The 19426-nt window shown below is 35.0% G+C and overlaps 1 protein-coding gene across 10 annotated transcripts in view; it reads right to left on the minus strand.

The window, feature by feature from the left end:
* NKTR (natural killer cell triggering receptor) overlaps nt 1-19426 on the minus strand; it is a 47588-nt gene that overhangs the window by 19093 nt on the left and 9069 nt on the right. For 4 of the 10 annotated variants that reach the window (XM_019727530.3, XM_019727531.3, XM_019727536.3 and 1 more), the window contains exons 3-8: nt 13168-13242; nt 12299-12406; nt 11733-11777; nt 9917-10004; nt 1248-1277; nt 581-726 (exon numbers count right to left, since the gene is read on the minus strand). In XM_019727530.3, coding sequence (XP_019583089.3) covers nt 581-726; nt 1248-1277; nt 9917-10004; nt 11733-11777; nt 12299-12406; nt 13168-13242 — 492 coding nt within the window. Of the gene's footprint in view, nt 1-580; nt 727-1247; nt 1278-4218; nt 4257-9916; nt 11778-12298; nt 12407-13167; nt 13243-19426 lie in introns of those variants that run through there. The other 6 variants (XR_016021267.1, XM_088798233.1, XM_019727538.3 and 3 more) reach the window with 6 other exon arrangements.

A 19426-nucleotide genomic window follows, 5' to 3' on the forward strand; every position in this document is an offset into this window, starting at 1 on the left:
AGGAGGGGGTCAGGCAGGTATCTGAATGAAGAGGGTTCCGGACAGAAGGAACAGCCAGCACGAAGTCCCTGAGTGCTTGCATGTCTGAGTAAAAGTCGGCATGGCTAGAAGACAATGAATGCGGGGGAAGAAGTCAGGAACAGCAGAGCCAGGCAGCCTCACAGACCTGTGAAGACTTCAGCTATGGCTGATTGAGAGGGGAGCCCCACAAGATCACGCTGGTTGCTGTTAAGGCAGACTGCAGAGGGCCATATAAACAAGTTAGGAGAGGCTACTGCTGCTGAGAGGAGACTACAGAGGAGCAAGGATAGAAGCGAAGTGAACAGTCAGGAGGCTAAGCCGCATAAGAGATACTGGTGGTCTGGACCAGGTTGGTGGCAGGAGAAGTAAAAAGAAGAGAGAGGTAAGATTTGATGAAATTTGCTGAATTGGATACAGGGTATGACAGAGGCCTCAGGGCTATTACTATACCACTCGTATGAGTTTTTCCACTACTGAAATCCAGGAGGTACCTTTAAGTTACAGTGTTCACCGTGCGTTACCTGTATCCTAGCTCCCTTTACAGCAAAAACCCTCTTACCATCTTTTGTAGACTTTGCGGCCAGCACCCCACAGTCAATGACGCGCACATCTGCGTAGGGTCTGCTTGCAGCGTCAGTTTTCAGATTTTCAATCTGTTCGATTACTTCAAACCCGGAAATAACTAGTCCAAAGACAACATGCACCCTGTCACAACACAAATTCAAGAGAGAATTGCTTCGCTGAAAATTAAGCCATGAGCAGTCATCAAGACAATTGTTATAAATGACATGTCCACAGACCTGGAAATAAAAGCAGTGTTTGATGCATGAAGCAACTAGAAGGGAATTCGAACTTGAAATAAAAACAAAAACAACCAATTATTCAAACTGGGTCTTAGTTTTCTGCCTTTAAAACAACGGTTCTAACCATTTTATGGTAGAGTCCTGTAACAGTCAGATTGCACTTGATACTCAGAAACCATCCTTACAGGGTCACTCAAGACTACATGGCTGAGAAGCCCGTCCATGGGCCCCGGTAAAGACCCCTTCAGTGACATGAGAGCCATGGGTCTCAAGGCTACTGTATCGTGTGATCCTTAAGGAAGAGTTTGGCTATGAGAGATGGGCCCGGAGATCAAGAGTGCCCCCTTGAGGGTTCACCCATGGTCCAATCTGTCCTGGACTGGCCACCCAAACACCTCCCCAAGGTAAGAACCTAACGCTTACCCATCCAGGTGCGGAGCAGGTTTTGTGGTACTGTGTGATAAACATCAACATGAAGAAGACGGCCAAAACCAGGTGTTCAGGTGAACAGAGTGGGTTTAAAGCACAGCATGTGAAGAACAAAAAGGTAAAGATAAAAAGACAGAGGAAAAAGTTAAACATGATATACATCTCAACTTAACAAACCTTAAGAACAGCAATACTATCCATTTTACTGATTAAAAACCCTCAAGATTATAATGAATTACAAAATCGTATCTATTTCTCCAATATGAAGACTATATGCATACATATAAACTAGGCTTGAAACATCGACATTAAAATTCAAGTTACTCTCAAATCCAAAACCACCACCAAAAACTCAAAATTTATCAAGATAATTAAAACAGAATAAAAAGTATCTATCATTTGCCCTACAGAAAGAAAAGTTAAATAGATGAGTGCTTCTATTTGTCTACATGCTGCCGAAGCGAGCATGGGTTCTTTTATTACTCCTCACACTGAGTCAGTCTGCATCCTTTGGGCAGGCAGACGAGAGGTTAAGACCTCAGGAATCCTGTTTCCAGAACTTCCTGGCCCTCTTCCTTCACCTAAGGTGAATCTCTGCCACTCACAGCAACTCTGAAAATGCAATAGGAAGCCAACCCTTCAATCTGCCAACACTTCTGACAGCAAAGTAAATAATGGTGGATAACACTATAGACATTTCAAGTTTCCACGGCCCAGAGAACACCCAACCAGCCTCTTTCACAGTCACAAACTGGCAGACAGTCACTCTTGGGAAGCCTATGGGGTACATTTGGTTAAGATATTTTGAACCCAAGCTGGTTTTCCCATAGCATTTTCCCAAATCTTCACACTTGTGAATTGCAGTGGAAAAAAAGGCAAAAGCAGATATAACTAGACTCAGAAGTATACACCACAAACATCTTAGTTTATAAGAATGAGAAATAGATTTGAGAGAAAGCTCACTGGATATCAGGCCAAGTTAAAGCAGTTAATTGTATTAGAAGCTCCCATATCAATTTTTACATTCATTTTTAAGGCAAATCTAAGACACGTAAGTACACAAAATACAATTTAACCTTCATAATGCTAAAAATCATTACTCTACAAAGAAGTGTTACACTTATACTTACATTAAGAAAATTCAATTTTGTAAGATCCACCACATAATTAATTTTTAAAAATTAAAATGTCAACTTAAGAAGTTCCAGAATATTAAAGGAAATCTTGAGTTTTAACACCACTAGTCTCAAATATTCCTTAGAAGACTGAGAAGTGGTAATTCAAGCCAATGTAATAGTAAAAATGAATAAGAACAGACAGTAAAAAGAAAGAAGAAAAAAGAAAATCTAGCAAACTGGTGAGGCACTAATGCTTAAATTATTCAACTAGTATCCAGAAACTATCTTGGACAATAACTTTAGGGTAGAAATGTGCTTTCCACAATAAAACTTTACCAAAGCACACTAAAGATGGAAAGAAATCAGTCCATACGCTAGACAGTAATTCCACTGTATGAAAGATGTAAAGAGAGAAAAAATTTAAATGTTCCACAATGTAAGGGATCAATCTTAAATATGTAGCAGTGAAAACAATGGATAGTTTATTGATTAAATGTATTCATCTTCCTTCCTTGATCCTTTCACAACTCTCAGTCTTCTGGTATTAGGGGAAAGCCTACATACAGATTTTTCTAACACACACAGAGCCCAATTCAATTTGCCACCTTGGCTAACAGGAGTGCTGTAAAAACCATCTTGTGGCAACCGTTGGAGCAAATGGTAAGATTAAAACTTTCTAGCTAATTGCAGTGATGTAGCTACACACTACTTGAGACTCAACTGGAGGATAGAACAGCTACCTCTATGACAGATTCCTGTTTTGTTTTTAATTCAAATGAAAATTGAAGACAAATGAACTTGGTCCTTTATTGAGACAGTAAAGAAAACAACTGAAGACAGCAACAATTCTTTCAAGGACAAATCTCAGCTGGCCCACGGTGCCTAAACTGGTATAAATAATTAGTCCAGTAATCATAGCTGCAATTCAGAATGCAAAAATACAAATGTATACCTTAACTGGGTTAGACAATATATTAAGAATACTGAAAGGATCTTAACCAAAAAAATCCCTCTGGAGTTCTCAGGATTTCTACGTTCCAGGAGTAGAAATCACATGGTAAAGCCAGCTTACTGGCACTGGGCTGACACGAGACATGGACAAACAGAGGATGTTGCCAAATGGGGTTACAAAAAGGCAGGGGGACATTCAGTTCTACAAAAATGGACAGAGACCTCATCCCAACAACTCTTAACTACATTGATCTTTTAAAACTATACAGTTGTCAACACCCCTGCAGTGGTGACATATGCTCAGTAAATTAAGACCTTAAGAAGGCCACAGGCTATAATGAATATGTCGATGCTTACGAAAACACACCTGAAGGAGAAACAACCACACAGAACATTTCAAATTATAAAAGCTTTCAATATTTTCACATTTCCATTTTCTCCTGTCACTTACACACTGATTTTCCAGGTTCTCCCAACCCTTGGGTTTATTTTAAACATATACGTGCAAGGGTTCATTTAAACCTTGTAAATCCCAGAAATTGAAAAGTGTCACTGTTACTCGGTACGTTTTTATACCATTATCAAAGAAGCTTTGGCCTTATACAGAAATTAATAGTTCTGTATTGAAATGAGATCTAAAACCATTATATACAATACAACACTCCCACCCGGAAGATGTGTGGAAACTTGGTAGAAATAAGCCACTGAAATTAAAACATACTTCCCAGGATTAACCATGAACAATAAAACACACTTGTTTTACATACATGTATTGCTGCCATTCAGATCAAGCAGAGTTTTTTTTTCTTAAAATTGTTCAATGCACATAACAATAGGATTAAAGAGATAAAGGCAAAGAAAGAAAAAGAGAGAGCCTTAGAGTAATGAGACATTACCTTTGGAGCGCACGGTGTAACACTCTTTCTGTAAATTTTACACAAAAATGGCAAGAAATAAATTGTAATACACTTTTAAGACAAGACTGAATCTATGTTTTAATATCAATATAACTTTGAAATTAAATATTTTCAAGTTTTATGCAAAGCAAGAAAGCTTTTCAAAATGGAGGGCTCTAAATTTTCTTTCACATAAGTACGTATGTAGAGATGAATTATGCTTAAGCAAAGCGTTGTGGTTGAAGCTGGAGTCTGCACAGATCCTTAACACTGTAATACCAGAGTGTGAGTAACAGCTATTAACAAAACAGGACATTTCACTTCACAAATCCTAGAAACTAGCTAAGTCAACTAACATCTTTCTCAAAAAGAGAATAATGTACCCTGACTACACACATGAGCATAAAACCTGAATGGCCACGAGCAGTTAACACCAGTGGAAAGCAAAGATTTCATTGGAAAGAACTGAGTTAAGAGAATTCAAAACAAACAAAGTTTCAGGGAACTTTTAATTAATTCACTGCAAGTAGTTAAAGAACCTTTCATGCTTCTATGTTGGAAACCTTTCTTCAGTCACGCATCATAACAGACCACCATCGGAAGGTAATGAGCAAATGGCTGACTATAGTTACTGTTCAATGCTCTTGTATATACACTTTGAAGTTGTTAATCACTGAAAATAATAATAATAAAATAATAAAGCAGCGTAACGAGAATTTTAATAACCTTCTCAAAACAGAAAAAAGGAAGAGAGATGAAGGCATCAATCTTGATGATATGCTGTCAATCTTGGCCACAGCACTTCCTTTTCCTGTCTATTCTCTGATTTTCCCCATTATATAATTTTTTTCAAAGAATATACACTGTCTGACCAATTTTAACTCTATTACTTTAAACAAATCTACTACTACTCAGACCAAAAACCTTATTATATACAGTGGACAAATTATTTATAGGGGTTTTGGACATATTAAATATTGAAATACTTAAAAACAAGCTTTAATTTCTTATAGTTGCATTGATACTGAATTACTGTAAAAAAAAACATAATGTTTCAAATAATGTGGCATTTTCGATGAATGTGAAAAAAGAGTGACTGGCTGTAAAGTCGTATGGGAGAAGGAAACACAGAGAACCTATTTCTGTCTAACATAGCCTTCAACATGCAATTGTTTTCCTTCCATGCCTGAAACTATCACACCATCATGGAAGAGGCACCAAACTGTACAGAGAGACAAAGCTTCTGCAAGAACAAAAGAAACTAACCAAGCCACGTTCCAGTGCTCTACGTGTGTGTTCCACGTCACCAACAGAAGAGCTTTCAAAACTTCCGGGCTGATGCTAACATAATACACACCAGTACATGTCACATAAACACTCAGTAGTATTAAGACTGAATGTTACGGATGACACTTGATATTCAGAGAACTTGGTTTATGGCTAAGTTTCATGAACATCTTTGTTCATGGAAAATCTTGAAATTAACATATGAAGGTATTACCCCAAAAAATGGAAGGAGAAAGCTAGAACTTCTTGGGTTATTAACACTTACTAGTATTTTTCTCACACTAATTCATGAGTATATACAGGGAAAAGGCATTTCTACCCCAAACTACTTTTGCTACCCAACATGTCGACACAGCTTTATAACCCCCTTAAAACCAAACCACCCACTACTCTGAAATGATCAGCGTTTCTCTCCCACTCAGGTAAGTAGCCTCTTGGAAAGTCTGATTCTTAAACAACAGAACACATTCTTTTGTTTTCCTCCCATACTCCTATTTATGACTTAGAATATAACAAACACTTTTTGTTTAAAGTCAAGTTTGACTTTCCTGTGTTATCTTGGGTTTTCTTATCTTTTTATAATTATCATGACCACTGACAGTGGCCAATCACAGAGCCAGCTCTCCAGAGCTTGGGAGGTCTTTCTACTTACTCCACGGCTGTGATACAAGGGCTGCACAGACTAAGGGAAACTGCCACACACTGTGTTCTCACAGCAGCGGATAGACAGACTGCTGCTCCTGTCCTGATTTAGGCAAGATGAGCCCAAAGCGTCTTTGCAGCACCTTTCACACTGATGAAAATCAGACAATTACAACTATTTCCTTTTGGCAAGACAATGTTTCCATATAAATCATTCCGCATGTTCAGAAACTTAGGATCAACCTACAAAACTTTCTTATTTGTGTGTCTACATTTTCACAACAAAATATGTACCTTATCTTAGAAACTGGGGTGGATACTTTATAAATAGAAAAGGAAACACAAAAATAACCCAAGGTACATAGTAAACAAAACTAGAACCAATGCTTCCTGATGTCTAGGTTAGTGCTTTAAACCAGGAGAATAGTTAATATAAAACTATAAACCACCTACCTAATCTTTTTCATAACTACTTTATGCAATATCTTCTTTATCTTTTCTATGTATACAAAGACAATGGAAATTAGGGCCAAGATTACTAGACAGTTATTACTAACAGCCAAAGGAAAAGAAAAATGTTTTCCTGTGGTGTCATTTTATTTTCCAGTAATGCTTGATGCTTCTAATACCTAACTAAAATAAAATCAGAGCAGAGTGGTCAATAGATGACGTAGCTTACAGTATGCATCATTCTCTTTCTATCAATTTCTTCTAGATTATGAATAAAATGTCTATAACCTGTACTTGATACGTTTTTTTCCTTTTTATTTAACATGATATATAGAATGAAAAGGGTTGACTAGATGATCTCAATCCTTTCCACTCTATGACTTTTTAATTCTAAAGCTTTTATTGTGGTTTCTTTCTAGTCTTTGGCTTAAACCATGAATAACAAAAAGAACAAAATGACTAAATACTGACTTAACTTGGTTACTATCTTGGTCTCAGGCCTTTGAATTCCTTCAAAAAAACCTTAATATGAGCCATTATTTCCTCAGTGATTCATAGGGATAGTGCTATGTATCACTTCTTTCATGTTTCTTGAGCAGTACTATTCCAAAAAGAAATCAGTTTTCTTCTATTTAGGCCCCCCCTAACAAATCATTATAACTAATATAGTAGATATAAGCAGTTATTGCAAAAATTTCAAATAGCTTCATAGAAGAAACCCTGCTTTTCATCACCTACGCAAAATCATGTATAATAAAAATGATGTATGCACAGGAAGGGAGGCTCTAAACGTATCAGTAATGAAGACAATAGTCATTGCACAAAGCACAAGAATCCTTGAGGAACGTTTTGAAAATACCCACACTAACAGCACCAAATTTACTCCTTAGGAATTGCAAAGTAACAGATTTAGAACATAAACTACAAATACAATTTGCAAGGATACATTAAAAGTCCTCATTAAGCCTATAAAACAGGAACTATAAAGGCAGCTATCCATTCTTATACAATCCTTTCTTTTTCAGATTGCAGAACTGCTGCTCACTGAGGTGCCACAGGGTTGAGGGAAGAGGTTACAAGGCAGGGGAGCCACCAGATAGCTCTGTGACCACCAACCCTCGAAACCTCAACTTCTAGATCTATCACCTGCGATCACGTACACAACTTGAAGGCAGTACATTATACTTTTTTATTACTTACGACTCCAAACGGATTTGGGCTTGTAAGACATGGATTTTCAAACATTTTTCTTTTATGGGAAAAACCACCTCCATTTTACCTATCCTTTCTATAAAAGCAAGGAAATGTTTTGTTTAAAAAAGTGAACGTTTGATTTTTACACTGCAACCCACGGGGAACTGGAACTGTGAGTGAGTATTGAAAAAGTACAGTCATAAAACCTTCTCAAAAAAAAAAAAAAAAGAGATAAGGATTTCCTTGGTGCAAAAACACTCTGTTACTTCCCAAATTACTTTTAACTGGAAACTCATTTCCAGAAGTAAATTTCAAACTAAAAGTAGAAAATTTTCTTTCAATCACAGGTTCACAGTGATACTAATGCCATCTATAGTTAATTATGAAAACAAGATTTAAAATTTTAATCTTAATTTAATGATGTTAAAATTTTGATTTGGCATTCCTTATCAAAAACAGCAGTCTGCTGTAAAATTAAGCAACGGCCTTAATTTTGTTTTAATAGTAAACATTCTTAAGAAAGACTTAAGCAAGTACTAAGTGACACAAAAACAAGACACTAAGTTTTCTGAAGGAGGAATCTCATATACTGTATTTTAATTAATGTATGTAGGTACACCAGTTTTAACTCTAACATTTTATAAACAAACTGATCGGTAAGCAACAAAAAGAAGCAGCTGCTGCTACCTGATAAATCAAATTTTACATGTACTAGTATAAAACAAGGAAATCTAAAAGAAACTTTAGAGCCCTCAGATGGTAGCTTCTTGACCAATGAATCATTAGTTTATCATGTTCAGTTCAGATAAGCTTAAAAATGGAAATGGGAAAACTCAAACAAAGAGTAAACAGCTTCTATATTTAATTACCATATAAGAAGCTTTTCAAAATATTCCCCACTACTTTTTTTGGCCCTGAAGAAGGTTAAGAACAGAAAATACTCTATAAAGAAGTATAGTCACTAATACTTTCTGGGATCAAAACAAGCTATAGGAATAACTGTTTAAGGTCTTCCTTTTTCTCCTGTACAACTCCAAGCATTATCATCTTCTACCAGCTTTCCATTTTTAGGACATTCTTTGGAGCAGAATGCCCCTTATCTGAACTTTATCAGATCATGTTGGACATCTATTTTTCAGACAAATTTAAAATGTCAGATTTATTGTATATGAACTCCTTTAAAGACAGGGAAGCGCCATTCATACTCATCCATTCAGAAAGATGACCAAAAACATTTTTTTTCTGATAAACCATAAATAAAATACTTCTCCAATATACATGGCACAACTGTAGAGATTTACTTCCAATCTAAAGCCTTAAACTTCATGCTAGACAATTATCTTTCATATTTTATATCATGGGATTATAATATAGGTTTTAGAGTAGCTGTAGACAAGAATATAATTAAAAGTATGCCACAGGTGTTTCAGATGAGAAATAAGTAAAGTTTTGGTTGTGCATGCACATACATATAAAGGCATTTATTTTTTAAAAAGCAAATTTAGCATTCTTAAGTTTCCTGAGTGATAATCTCATAAATTTTGATGGAAATGACAGCAACATTGGGTTAATTCAATTATGCACAGAGAGATATCTCATATAGTTTGAGGTTTTTACTGGCTCGACAGCAAATCACATATTTCTATATAGTATCAGGAAATAATGGTCTCTCTCTCAAATTGGCTCAAGAGCAACAGTAAGAAAAAGCAACCATACAATGGTTTATTCAAACCAACTGCTTTCCATGCCAAAGGTACAGCTAATCCTAGTGTAGGTACAACTTTTAAATGTTTATCAATAACTTATGTTCCAATCCAGCTTTGGTAAACTGAGCCCCAAATTGGTTAAAAATCAAAGCCAATTCTTTTTTGTAAGATGACAACATATTTTAAAAATAACGTACATCTTCAAGTTACGTCTTTTAAGTACCATTCTTTAAATCCAGAATATATACTAAACACTGAGGTGGTTGCTAGAGCTTATCAGTCACTGTAACATTAGAAATTAAAAATACAACCCAAGTTGACAGAATTCTAGCATTAAACTTGGTTTAACTATACCATCTTTCTCATGAACAGCGCTTCTCTGTTTAAGAAAAGCTCATCTCTGAATTATGCCTACTCACATGAAAAACTGGGAACCATTGGTATGTTTCCCTCGATTTGCCATTGACAAAAGGAACGCTCTGTCATGTTTGAGAATAAAGTTTTCATCTGTTTGAAGAAAACACAAATTCGTCAGTCTCCAAGTACAAGTCACTTTTAAGGTGTAACGTTCACAGAAATAAATAGAAAGCATAGGATGAAATTCCTCTTCTGGTCAGTACAGAAACTTGACTGAGTATTTAGAAAAAACATTTTAACTAACCAAATAACAAAAGAATAAAAAGACCAAAACAATACTACTTAAAGCCTTGAGGAAAAGAACATATATTTAATACTTTATACAAACAGCCTTAGAACAGTCACTTTTAGTAGTAACATACTTTAGCTAAATAATATTTAAACTATAACTTTCAGGGAAAACCAGTAAGGAAATTTTAGAAAAATCTTTAGTAAAGCTCATTTCCTCCAAATTTCCAATTATCCTGCCTAATGTACTATACATGGGAGAAACTTAATAATCCTCTTATGTGCTTCATTTCTATATGGCAAATTTACTTAGCTGAACTGAAGCTAGACTATGAGAGCAAAAAACCAAAAAATTACATAAATTAAGTTGTAGGGACATGACTAAATTAAGTATATGGATTCCTTCTAATCAATAGGATCACAATATTATCTAAGAAAGAACTTAAAAGGCAAAATACAATTTTAAGATACACAAGTATCTGCCAAAGGGAACCACCACAGTAGAGTGGCCTGCTAGCATTAGTTCCAAAGCTACACGCTAATAGAAGCAGCTAAAGAGCTGTTTCTTACTAGTTCAAAGGAAAAACTCTGTCATAAAGATCACTTAGAGGTTATTTTAATTCCAGCAAAAATATCTTGAGAATTTAAATCTCCTTTTAACATTCATACAAACAAATCTTTCTTTAGAACAAACAGAAACATAGAAAACTTTAAAAAAAGATTACCTTGGGAACAGGCTTCTGAAAAAGAGTAGTAATCCATTTTTCCCCAAAAGAAATATAAAAGACTATTATAACACTGCAGCTATCATGGCATTAAAACCTAGTAATGTTGGATCCCATTATAAATCTCTGCAACTGACTTTTCTAAGGCTTTTTGGGGCAAGTGCAATAGTTAGATTTATGCAAATACTACTACTGTAGGAATAATACACAATCATATAGTCTAGTATACAAAAGAAAACATACAAACCTTGGAGAGAGGAAGAAATACCAACTTTTATTCAAAGAAATTGCTTGGTTTAGGGAAAAAAAACAAAACACAACCAGATTCTTTTCCCTGATGCGGAACTAATAACCCACCAGGAAAAGAAAAAAGATACAGATGCATGTATGAAACAGTATACAAAATTTTCCAAGTCTTCAAGCAATATTGAAATCCAGCCACAACCTGACCCGGACTGTCCATAAATTTATTAGGAAGGGTGCAAGGGAACAGAATTGGAGTTTGTGTTACTGAGCTTCGTTCTCTTACCTTTTCATTTTGCAAAAGACCACATTCTCTATAAACAAAAGAATATGTTGACAGTTTTAGGCAGGAAGATAGGAGTTTTCATGTATATAGTTGCCTAACCTCCATGCTGAAAGTCTTGTTTAACCATAACGTTAGCCTTAATTAATCTTGTCAATTAAAAGTTATATATTACAATATAATTTATCCCCAAGTTCATGCAAATAAAGTATTTTCATGCAGCATTAGTTTCATGCAAAAAGTGAACTATAAGTAAACCTCTTCTCATTAAAAGTACATGATCAAACTTGCTTTAAACATCAGAACTGAAACAAGAGACCATAATATATTAAGGCTTACCTTTAAAATATCCACCATATATTGATTCTCCACCTTTTCCATTACCTGCAAATAATGAGCTACATTAAACTACAATGCAAATTTAAAAATACACTAATACATATAAATTATTTATGGTTTCAATTTGCTGAAGGAGGTAACACTTTGTAATTAATTGTTGCAGATAAATCAAAATTCTAACAATCCTCAATTAACCTCATCTTTAAAATATAAGTACAACCCTATTACAATAAATACTACTAAAATAATTATCTCCACAACCCATATATTTCAAACAGTAAATCATTCCAATAAAATTCTAGAAGAATAAAACCAATCAAACAGTATTTTGGCATTGTCATAAGGTAACTCACCAAGTAATTATAATATTATCAAAACTGCATAAAAACAAAATAAAAATGTCTTAGTATTTTGTTTTCATACATTCTAGGTCTACAACATTCATTCATCCAACAAATATTCACTGACCACCTAATATTTGCATCATACTGCAAGTGATACAATATTTACAATTAACATTAGAAACTGGTAGATGGAGTTATTAGGAGCATAACTTTTAGCTTTACCTTCACTGAAGTCCCCACCCTGAATCATAAAGTTTTTAACAACACGATGGAATGTAGAACCTTTATAACATAACTTCTTCCCAGTTGTTTTCCCAAGGCCTTTCTCCCCTGGAAAAAAAAAAGAAGTTTAGCTACAAAACATCCTTCCATGGAAAGTATCATCCAATTAATCCTTTGTGTCAAATCCCTCCTGTGTGTTGGGCACTGTAAGAGATACAAGTACGGTGTGACAACACACACACACACTTCAAAATAATAATACAAAACAGCATATAAATGTTAAATTGTGTGGTACAGACTCTACATGCTATAGGAGAAAAGATTAGAAATGGTTATCACTCCAATAAAAGAATGTAATTAGGGAATTGGTGCAAAGATTGTTATGCGTGTTGTGTATCCAAATATGGATTTTAAAATTTAATTTACTATTTCTATTTTGAAAGTAACATTACAGATGACTTTTCCTCCCCATTTTTCTTTTTTTTAGAAACATAAATCCAATCATATATAACAAAGAATAACTTCATTATGTTTTGCCTATCTTCTAATCCTAAATTTCTTGTGAAATCTGGAGAGCTAAATGTGTTCAGAGTACTGAAATTTGTAAAATTCTACCAAAACAAGAGTTTTAAAAATGTATACAGAAGATTTAATTACCTACGGTACTTTACTTTTCATTTTTGAGAACATTTCTTTCTTCTCTCTTTCCTTTAAGAATTGCTTTCCTGATTTCATATGGATAAAAATATCTTTTATTTGCTAAACTCATTTCACAGTCCATTAGTTTTTAGGAAAATATCTACTCTGTTAAGCAAGGTAAAACTGTAAGCCATGACTTATCGTTAGAAATAATTTAATAATTCATTTACCTGAGCATAGGCAAAGGAAGTTTTTGCATGTTTTTGGACATATGTCTGAGAAGAGCTGAAACATAATGCGACCAACTGAAACAAAACACATGAGGAAAAAAGGTAAGCAAGTTGATTAAATATACCACGTTTTATATGAGAGAAATGAAATTAATAGAATTAACAAACTGGAAAATCTATTTTTGTAATTCATTTAAAGTTTTTAAGAGATTGAACAGGAAAGTATTTAACTGGGTGATATGAACTAACAAGAACTCCACCATAGTACATTTGTTAGGGTTAGAATTCACATGCAACCAAAGTGGTTTCAGCCTGAAAAATGCAGGATTTTAAGTATCTTTTAAATGGGCTTATATTATTAGGTCCCTTTTAGTACAGTCCCCTACCTGACTAGCGATATTCTTTAAAAATACTCTTGATAATAGTTGTCCAATCTATGCTTGGACCTGTCTAGTAATGAGAGCACGTTGTTAAGTCATTCTGGCCAGTACTATTAGAAGAAAGTTCTTCTGTTCTCTATATTCAGCTTTCTACCTTTACGTAAGAACTGTTTAGAGACAATTTCTGGAAATGCCACTCACAACTATTCTATTTCCTGAGAAAGCAGAAAAGGGAATAGGTTATGGTTCCTTAAAAACAAAAACACCCTTACAATAAACAGGAAATGAGAAGAAGCCAATCTGTAAATTCCATTGAACTGTGCCATCCATTAGTTGAACTAAGTCCTCCATCAACTTTTTGGTCTCAGGATTCCTTCAAACTCTTCAAAATTACTATACTTTTAAAATGTGGGTTATATTTATTGCTATTTATGTTATAAACTAAAACCCAGGCATTTTTAAAACACAAGAATACACAAACACATGTTCCATTAGCTGTCAGAGTGGTGACATCATTACACATTGTCTTCTGAGTGGACAAATTCTGCTGATGCCTCTTGGGAAACTAATGCTGCTTCTGAATGAATGATAAGATCTCAGGAATATTGGTCACTCAGCACTTCTTACACTTTAGTGGGATTTAATAATCTTTTAGAATCAGTCATTACTATCTGATTTTTATATATACTAATATTTCTTCCGAAGAATTGCAGCTATGCTAATAAATACACTGCTCTATAAGGGTAAGACTAAAATGTGAAGCTGGTTAGCATAAGCCATTCGCATGGTGTTTTTAAGGTAAAAAATACGTGGCTAAGGACAAAAACAACACAGAGCAGGAATGGCTTCTGACCTTAATCCCAGCATACCAACAGCATTCAGATCCTTAAAATAACAGACGAGGAACAATACTGAGATGAATCAGGTACTATCACACATTTAAACGCTGGTTACAGTCAGGAAAAGCCAAGACACGCCCATGTCAGGGTGTAATCCTGATTTGGCCAGTAGGTGGCAGGAAGAAAATCAGCAAGTACCCAGAATCTGGATAAAATCAAACATCACCTTTCAATAATGTTACTGTTCCCTGTGCTGGAATTGCGGGTGCCATGGTGAGAAAGGAGACATATATTGTGGACATAAAAGATATATCCACAATTGTAAAAATGAGCACTGGCTGGAAAAAATATTGCAGGAGACAATACACTATAGAAAGCAAAGAATATCACATACACAATTACAAGTAAGGGATAGGATAAGAACAAAGCACAAAGGTAGGAACAGACATACTGGGGAGGCAGAGAGCAAAATCTAAGAGGAAATTAACGGATTGAGCATTTCAACAAAATCAGGCCATTTACGCAAACATTATTTACTAATATCCTCCCCTTGAATCAGGTTGCCCAACAATATATAAGCCACAGTGCCCTTTTGGGGAGCTCATATCTTAGCTGGGAATGACAGCTACAAACTGCTACACAATGCCAAGGGCTATCAGTGGTACGAATGAAGCGCACTTATGTCCAACCTGGGCCTGACTGATGTGTGTGAGGGCAGGAGAATAGGAACCAAGTCTGTTTGACTCAGCACTCTATCCCCACTGATTTGTACAGTGTCTGATACAGAATAAGTGCTCAATAAATATTTGAATAATAATAATTAAAAACACTTGAAACAAAATTATTCAAAGACATTAACAAAATATAAATGAGTACCTAAATATACAGATCAAAGGTATTTATATTACCAGCAAAAATCATTACAAATGGAAAACATCAAGACATATTACAGCTTAATAAAATCTATTTATTTTCAAAGATATGAAGGAAAAGAATCTTTCTAGCATCCAGGCAATAGAATTATGTCATCCACAAAGAAAAAGAAATCACAGTATAAATAAAAAACAAAAAGGGGTATAGTTGGTAAGAGAAGGTACATTTCCTCATATTTCATAGGAGGAGGAGTCAACAGACTAATACTTAAATGTAATCATCAGTAGAACTAAAAATATATTAAATGTCTTTCAAGTGACTGTGGTGGAGCCACCCACGTAAAAAGGTACAAAACAAAGGAAGTGGTAAGAAAACATAAATAAGATAGAAGACCAAAACAGCTCTATAATTATTTAGGCACACAAAACCTTTACATAACATGTCAGTCAACATCCAGCTAAAGGTATCCTGCAGATAGTACTAGTAAAAATTAAAAAGAGAATGTATTGTCTCATGTAGTTTGTTGACAGGGATATTGGTGCAGATTCCAAGAACTGTTAAGAACCAGGATGTTGGGGAATAACGTCAGATCTCAGAGCTGCCACGTCTCACAAGGCAAAGTGTCGAATGCCACCACTTCTTTGTCCCAATTGATACATACAGTCCTAAATATTTTCATTAATGAATCAGACCAAAGATAAATCAATCACTCAACTCAGGGAGATAAAAATAAAAAAACTAAGAAAAATGTAAAGATTTTAATAAAAGTAAAAGCAAAATTTAATGAATTAAAAAAGCAGAAAGATATTAGACTTGATAAGTAAATCCCAAAGCTGACTCTTTTAAGGGGAAAATAAAATAAAAGAGGAATACCAAAATTTAGAAAAAAGAATTGTAAGAAAATATGGATTACAACTCCATGCTGATACAGACTGAAAAACAGATCCAAGAAAGAAACTAAAGTGCTGTTAAGTAACTATCCAAAAGAGTGCTGTTAAATAATTCTTCAGATATGGGTAAATTACTTCTAATCTTCAAGTAACATTGAAGTGTAATGTCATCTCAGCAGCTTCAGAGCACAGCAAAAGATGAAAAGCTTAAGTTTTATGAAGCAAATTAAATTGAAGGCCTGAGAAAAGTGATATAAAACAAATTTTAAAAACCCATATATCAATCTCATTTTTAAAAGGACACTATTAAATATTAGAAGTCTGTTAATATTAATTTATTGAAATGAAGGAAAAACTATAAACATCCTGTGATGGAAACCAAAATGAGCGTTTGATGAAATTCCACATTTGTGCATTAACATAAACAGAAACATTCTCACACACCCTTCAAACCAGCAGCCAGCATCATGTTTATAGTGGAACACTAGTATAGCATTCATTCCATGAAAAAGAAATAATCAAAAGTGCTTGTTAGCATCACTATTGTTTAATGTTGTTCTAGAAATTCTAGCCAATGCAGTAGACAAGAGAATATGAGAGGTATGTACATCAATTAAAAAAAACCAATTTGTCAATTTTTAAAGACATAACTGCACACCTAGAAAACCTAAAAAAGAACCAACTGAAATATTAACGGAGACATTAAAATTGTTGATATTTATCGTATGATCAACAAGAACTGTAGAAAAAATAATAAAACTCATATTCTCAACAGCAACAAAAAACATTCTAGCTACTTAGCCAAAAAGAGTGTGGGACCTAAAAAAACAAAACTACAAAACTCTGAGAGGCCTAAAGACAATGGGAACAAAAGGAGAGACATACCTTGTTCTTAGACAGGAAGATTCAACATTGCAAATGTGTCAAATTTTCCCTAAAGTAACCTGTATTTATTGCAAGCCCCAAAGCCCTAACGAGATTTCTAGAGGAACTTGACAAAATGAATCTAAAAGTCATCAGAATGAAGATGCAATCCACCCCCTACCCTGCAAACTCTATTTTGAAATTTTTTAATCTATAAAGATGTTTTGCTATATTAACTTCATGGTTCCCTCTCTACACAGGCAATTCTTTTCTGGAACAAACTGGAAGTTAAAGGCATTGTGATGCACAATCATTTCAGACTCCTAAAAAAGGATATGTGCCTACTTAACCCCTATCACTATCACACCCAAGAAACACAATGATGATTAACAATACAGTCTAATATTAGGTTGGTGCAAAAGTAATTGCGGTTTAAAAGGTTAAAAACAATTGCAAAAACCACAATTACTTTTGCACCAACCTAATACTTAGTCCATATTCAAATTTACCCGACTGCCTCCACAATGCCTACGAATCTAACCAAGGATATGTATTAATTTGTTTGTCATGCCTTGGTGTCTTTTAATAGAAAACAGTCCCTATCTCTCTCCCTGTTTTTCACATCCTATCAGGACGCATACATCAGCTTGACCCATTATTATGATGGGTCAAGTGATGCTCAAGTACAGGATTAGCCAGATCTCTCAGCTGTAAAGCTTTCCTCATTTTTAAATTAATAACCTGTAGATGAGCCTTTGAAACTATGTGCATATCATGTTCTATAACAACCTTTTACCCAAAGGTTTGGCCATTGATGATCCTTTCCTGATCCAATTATTATACTGAGAGTTGCAAAATGATTCTTCTAATTCCATCATCTCTTCTGTATTTATCCAGCTTAAATTTTTCTGTTAAGAACTCCACCCACCCACCTCAGGTCAAGACTGATGAAACAAGGCAATGATGGTCCGCCCTCATCTGCTGACTCTCAGGAGGCTGAGAGAGAAAAGTAAAACTTGGGTTTTATTTCAGTCACTGTTAGGCTTTAGATCTGCAAACAATACTACCATATATTCTAACTAATATACTTTCATTCAATATAGAGCCACTAAAAGTGATTATATAAAGCTTAATTTATTGAAGTGGAAAAAGGTCCAGAATATGCTGTCTAATAGAAAAAGACAAGTCACAATACAGCATGCAGCATGGTAATGTTTTTTAAAAATGTGTATGTACATAGAATTCAGATTAGATATTCAGAAAAGGTTAGTTATGAATATCTCTGCATGGCAGGACTTCAAGGCAGATTTACTTTTTAAAAAACATGATTGGAATTTTTATAATGATCATGTACTATTTTTACTAACAGAGAAAAACAATGAAGCCCTTTTCAGCTTAAAATGAGCCAAACAGATGCACCAAAGGTCAAGTCACACACTTTAGAATTTGGAAATTAGCTTTACTGATTATGATACGCCTTTCTTTGCCTAATGTGTCATTCTTCCACAGTAGCAGTCTCCATCCTAAATCTTTCCTATTTAAAAAATCATCTTTAAATGGATGGTGTGGAATTCAGAAAGCATTTTCCAACAAAAACAATGTTATAAATGGTGACTAACTTCTGAGGACAGCCAAGAAAGCCTACCTGATTCATAATACCAAGCTAATTAAGCAAATGACTAACAGTATTAGCTTAAATTCTAGGAAGGGAGGAAGAAGTAAAATGGGAGAAGTTTTTCATCCCCTCCAGTACACAGTGGAAGATACATTGAGGAAACAAGGTTTTGGTTTTTACTGCCATGTCTATCCTTTTTCCTATCTTAGGTGCTCCTCTCTACAGCCAACAAGCATCCTATTGCTGCCCTACTCAGCACTCCCCTCAAAACCTGGTCTTCTCTTCAAGGAGCTCCACCATACTAAACCCTAGGTTTTGCACACAGCCATGATATCATGGATAAGAGAGAAAACCTAGACTAGAGCTCTGGCTTTGACAATTACTAGCTATGTGACCTTGGATCAGTCAATTACCCCTCTGAGAATCTCTTCTGTTAAATGGCTTTAAATCTTACATCACAATGTTGTGTGGATTAAGGTCCCTTGCAAACATGTGGTATATTATCAGAGCCAAGAGTGTGGTTTCAAACACACTCAGCTATTAATGTAACTGACAAAGGCTACCATGTGGAAACGAGCAGGGCCAGAACCAGAGCCCAGCCTTCTGCGTCCTCATCCAGTGTTCTTTTCCAATATACTCGGCTCCCTTGCCAGGTTCTAACATTACTGACTTTCCCTGGTCCCAAACACAACCCCAGAGTGACTCTCTCATCAAGCCTTGCTGCAAGAGTTCAGGTCATGTACGAAAACGAACCTTCCCAAAGGTGACAGCATTCTTAAAAATAGGAGACTTATTTAC

Source organism: Rhinolophus sinicus, chromosome 5 (genome assembly GCF_057876585.1).
Source record: "Rhinolophus sinicus isolate RSI-liver-muscle chromosome 5, RSI-T2T, whole genome shotgun sequence".
Taxonomy (NCBI): domain Eukaryota; kingdom Metazoa; phylum Chordata; class Mammalia; order Chiroptera; family Rhinolophidae; genus Rhinolophus; species Rhinolophus sinicus.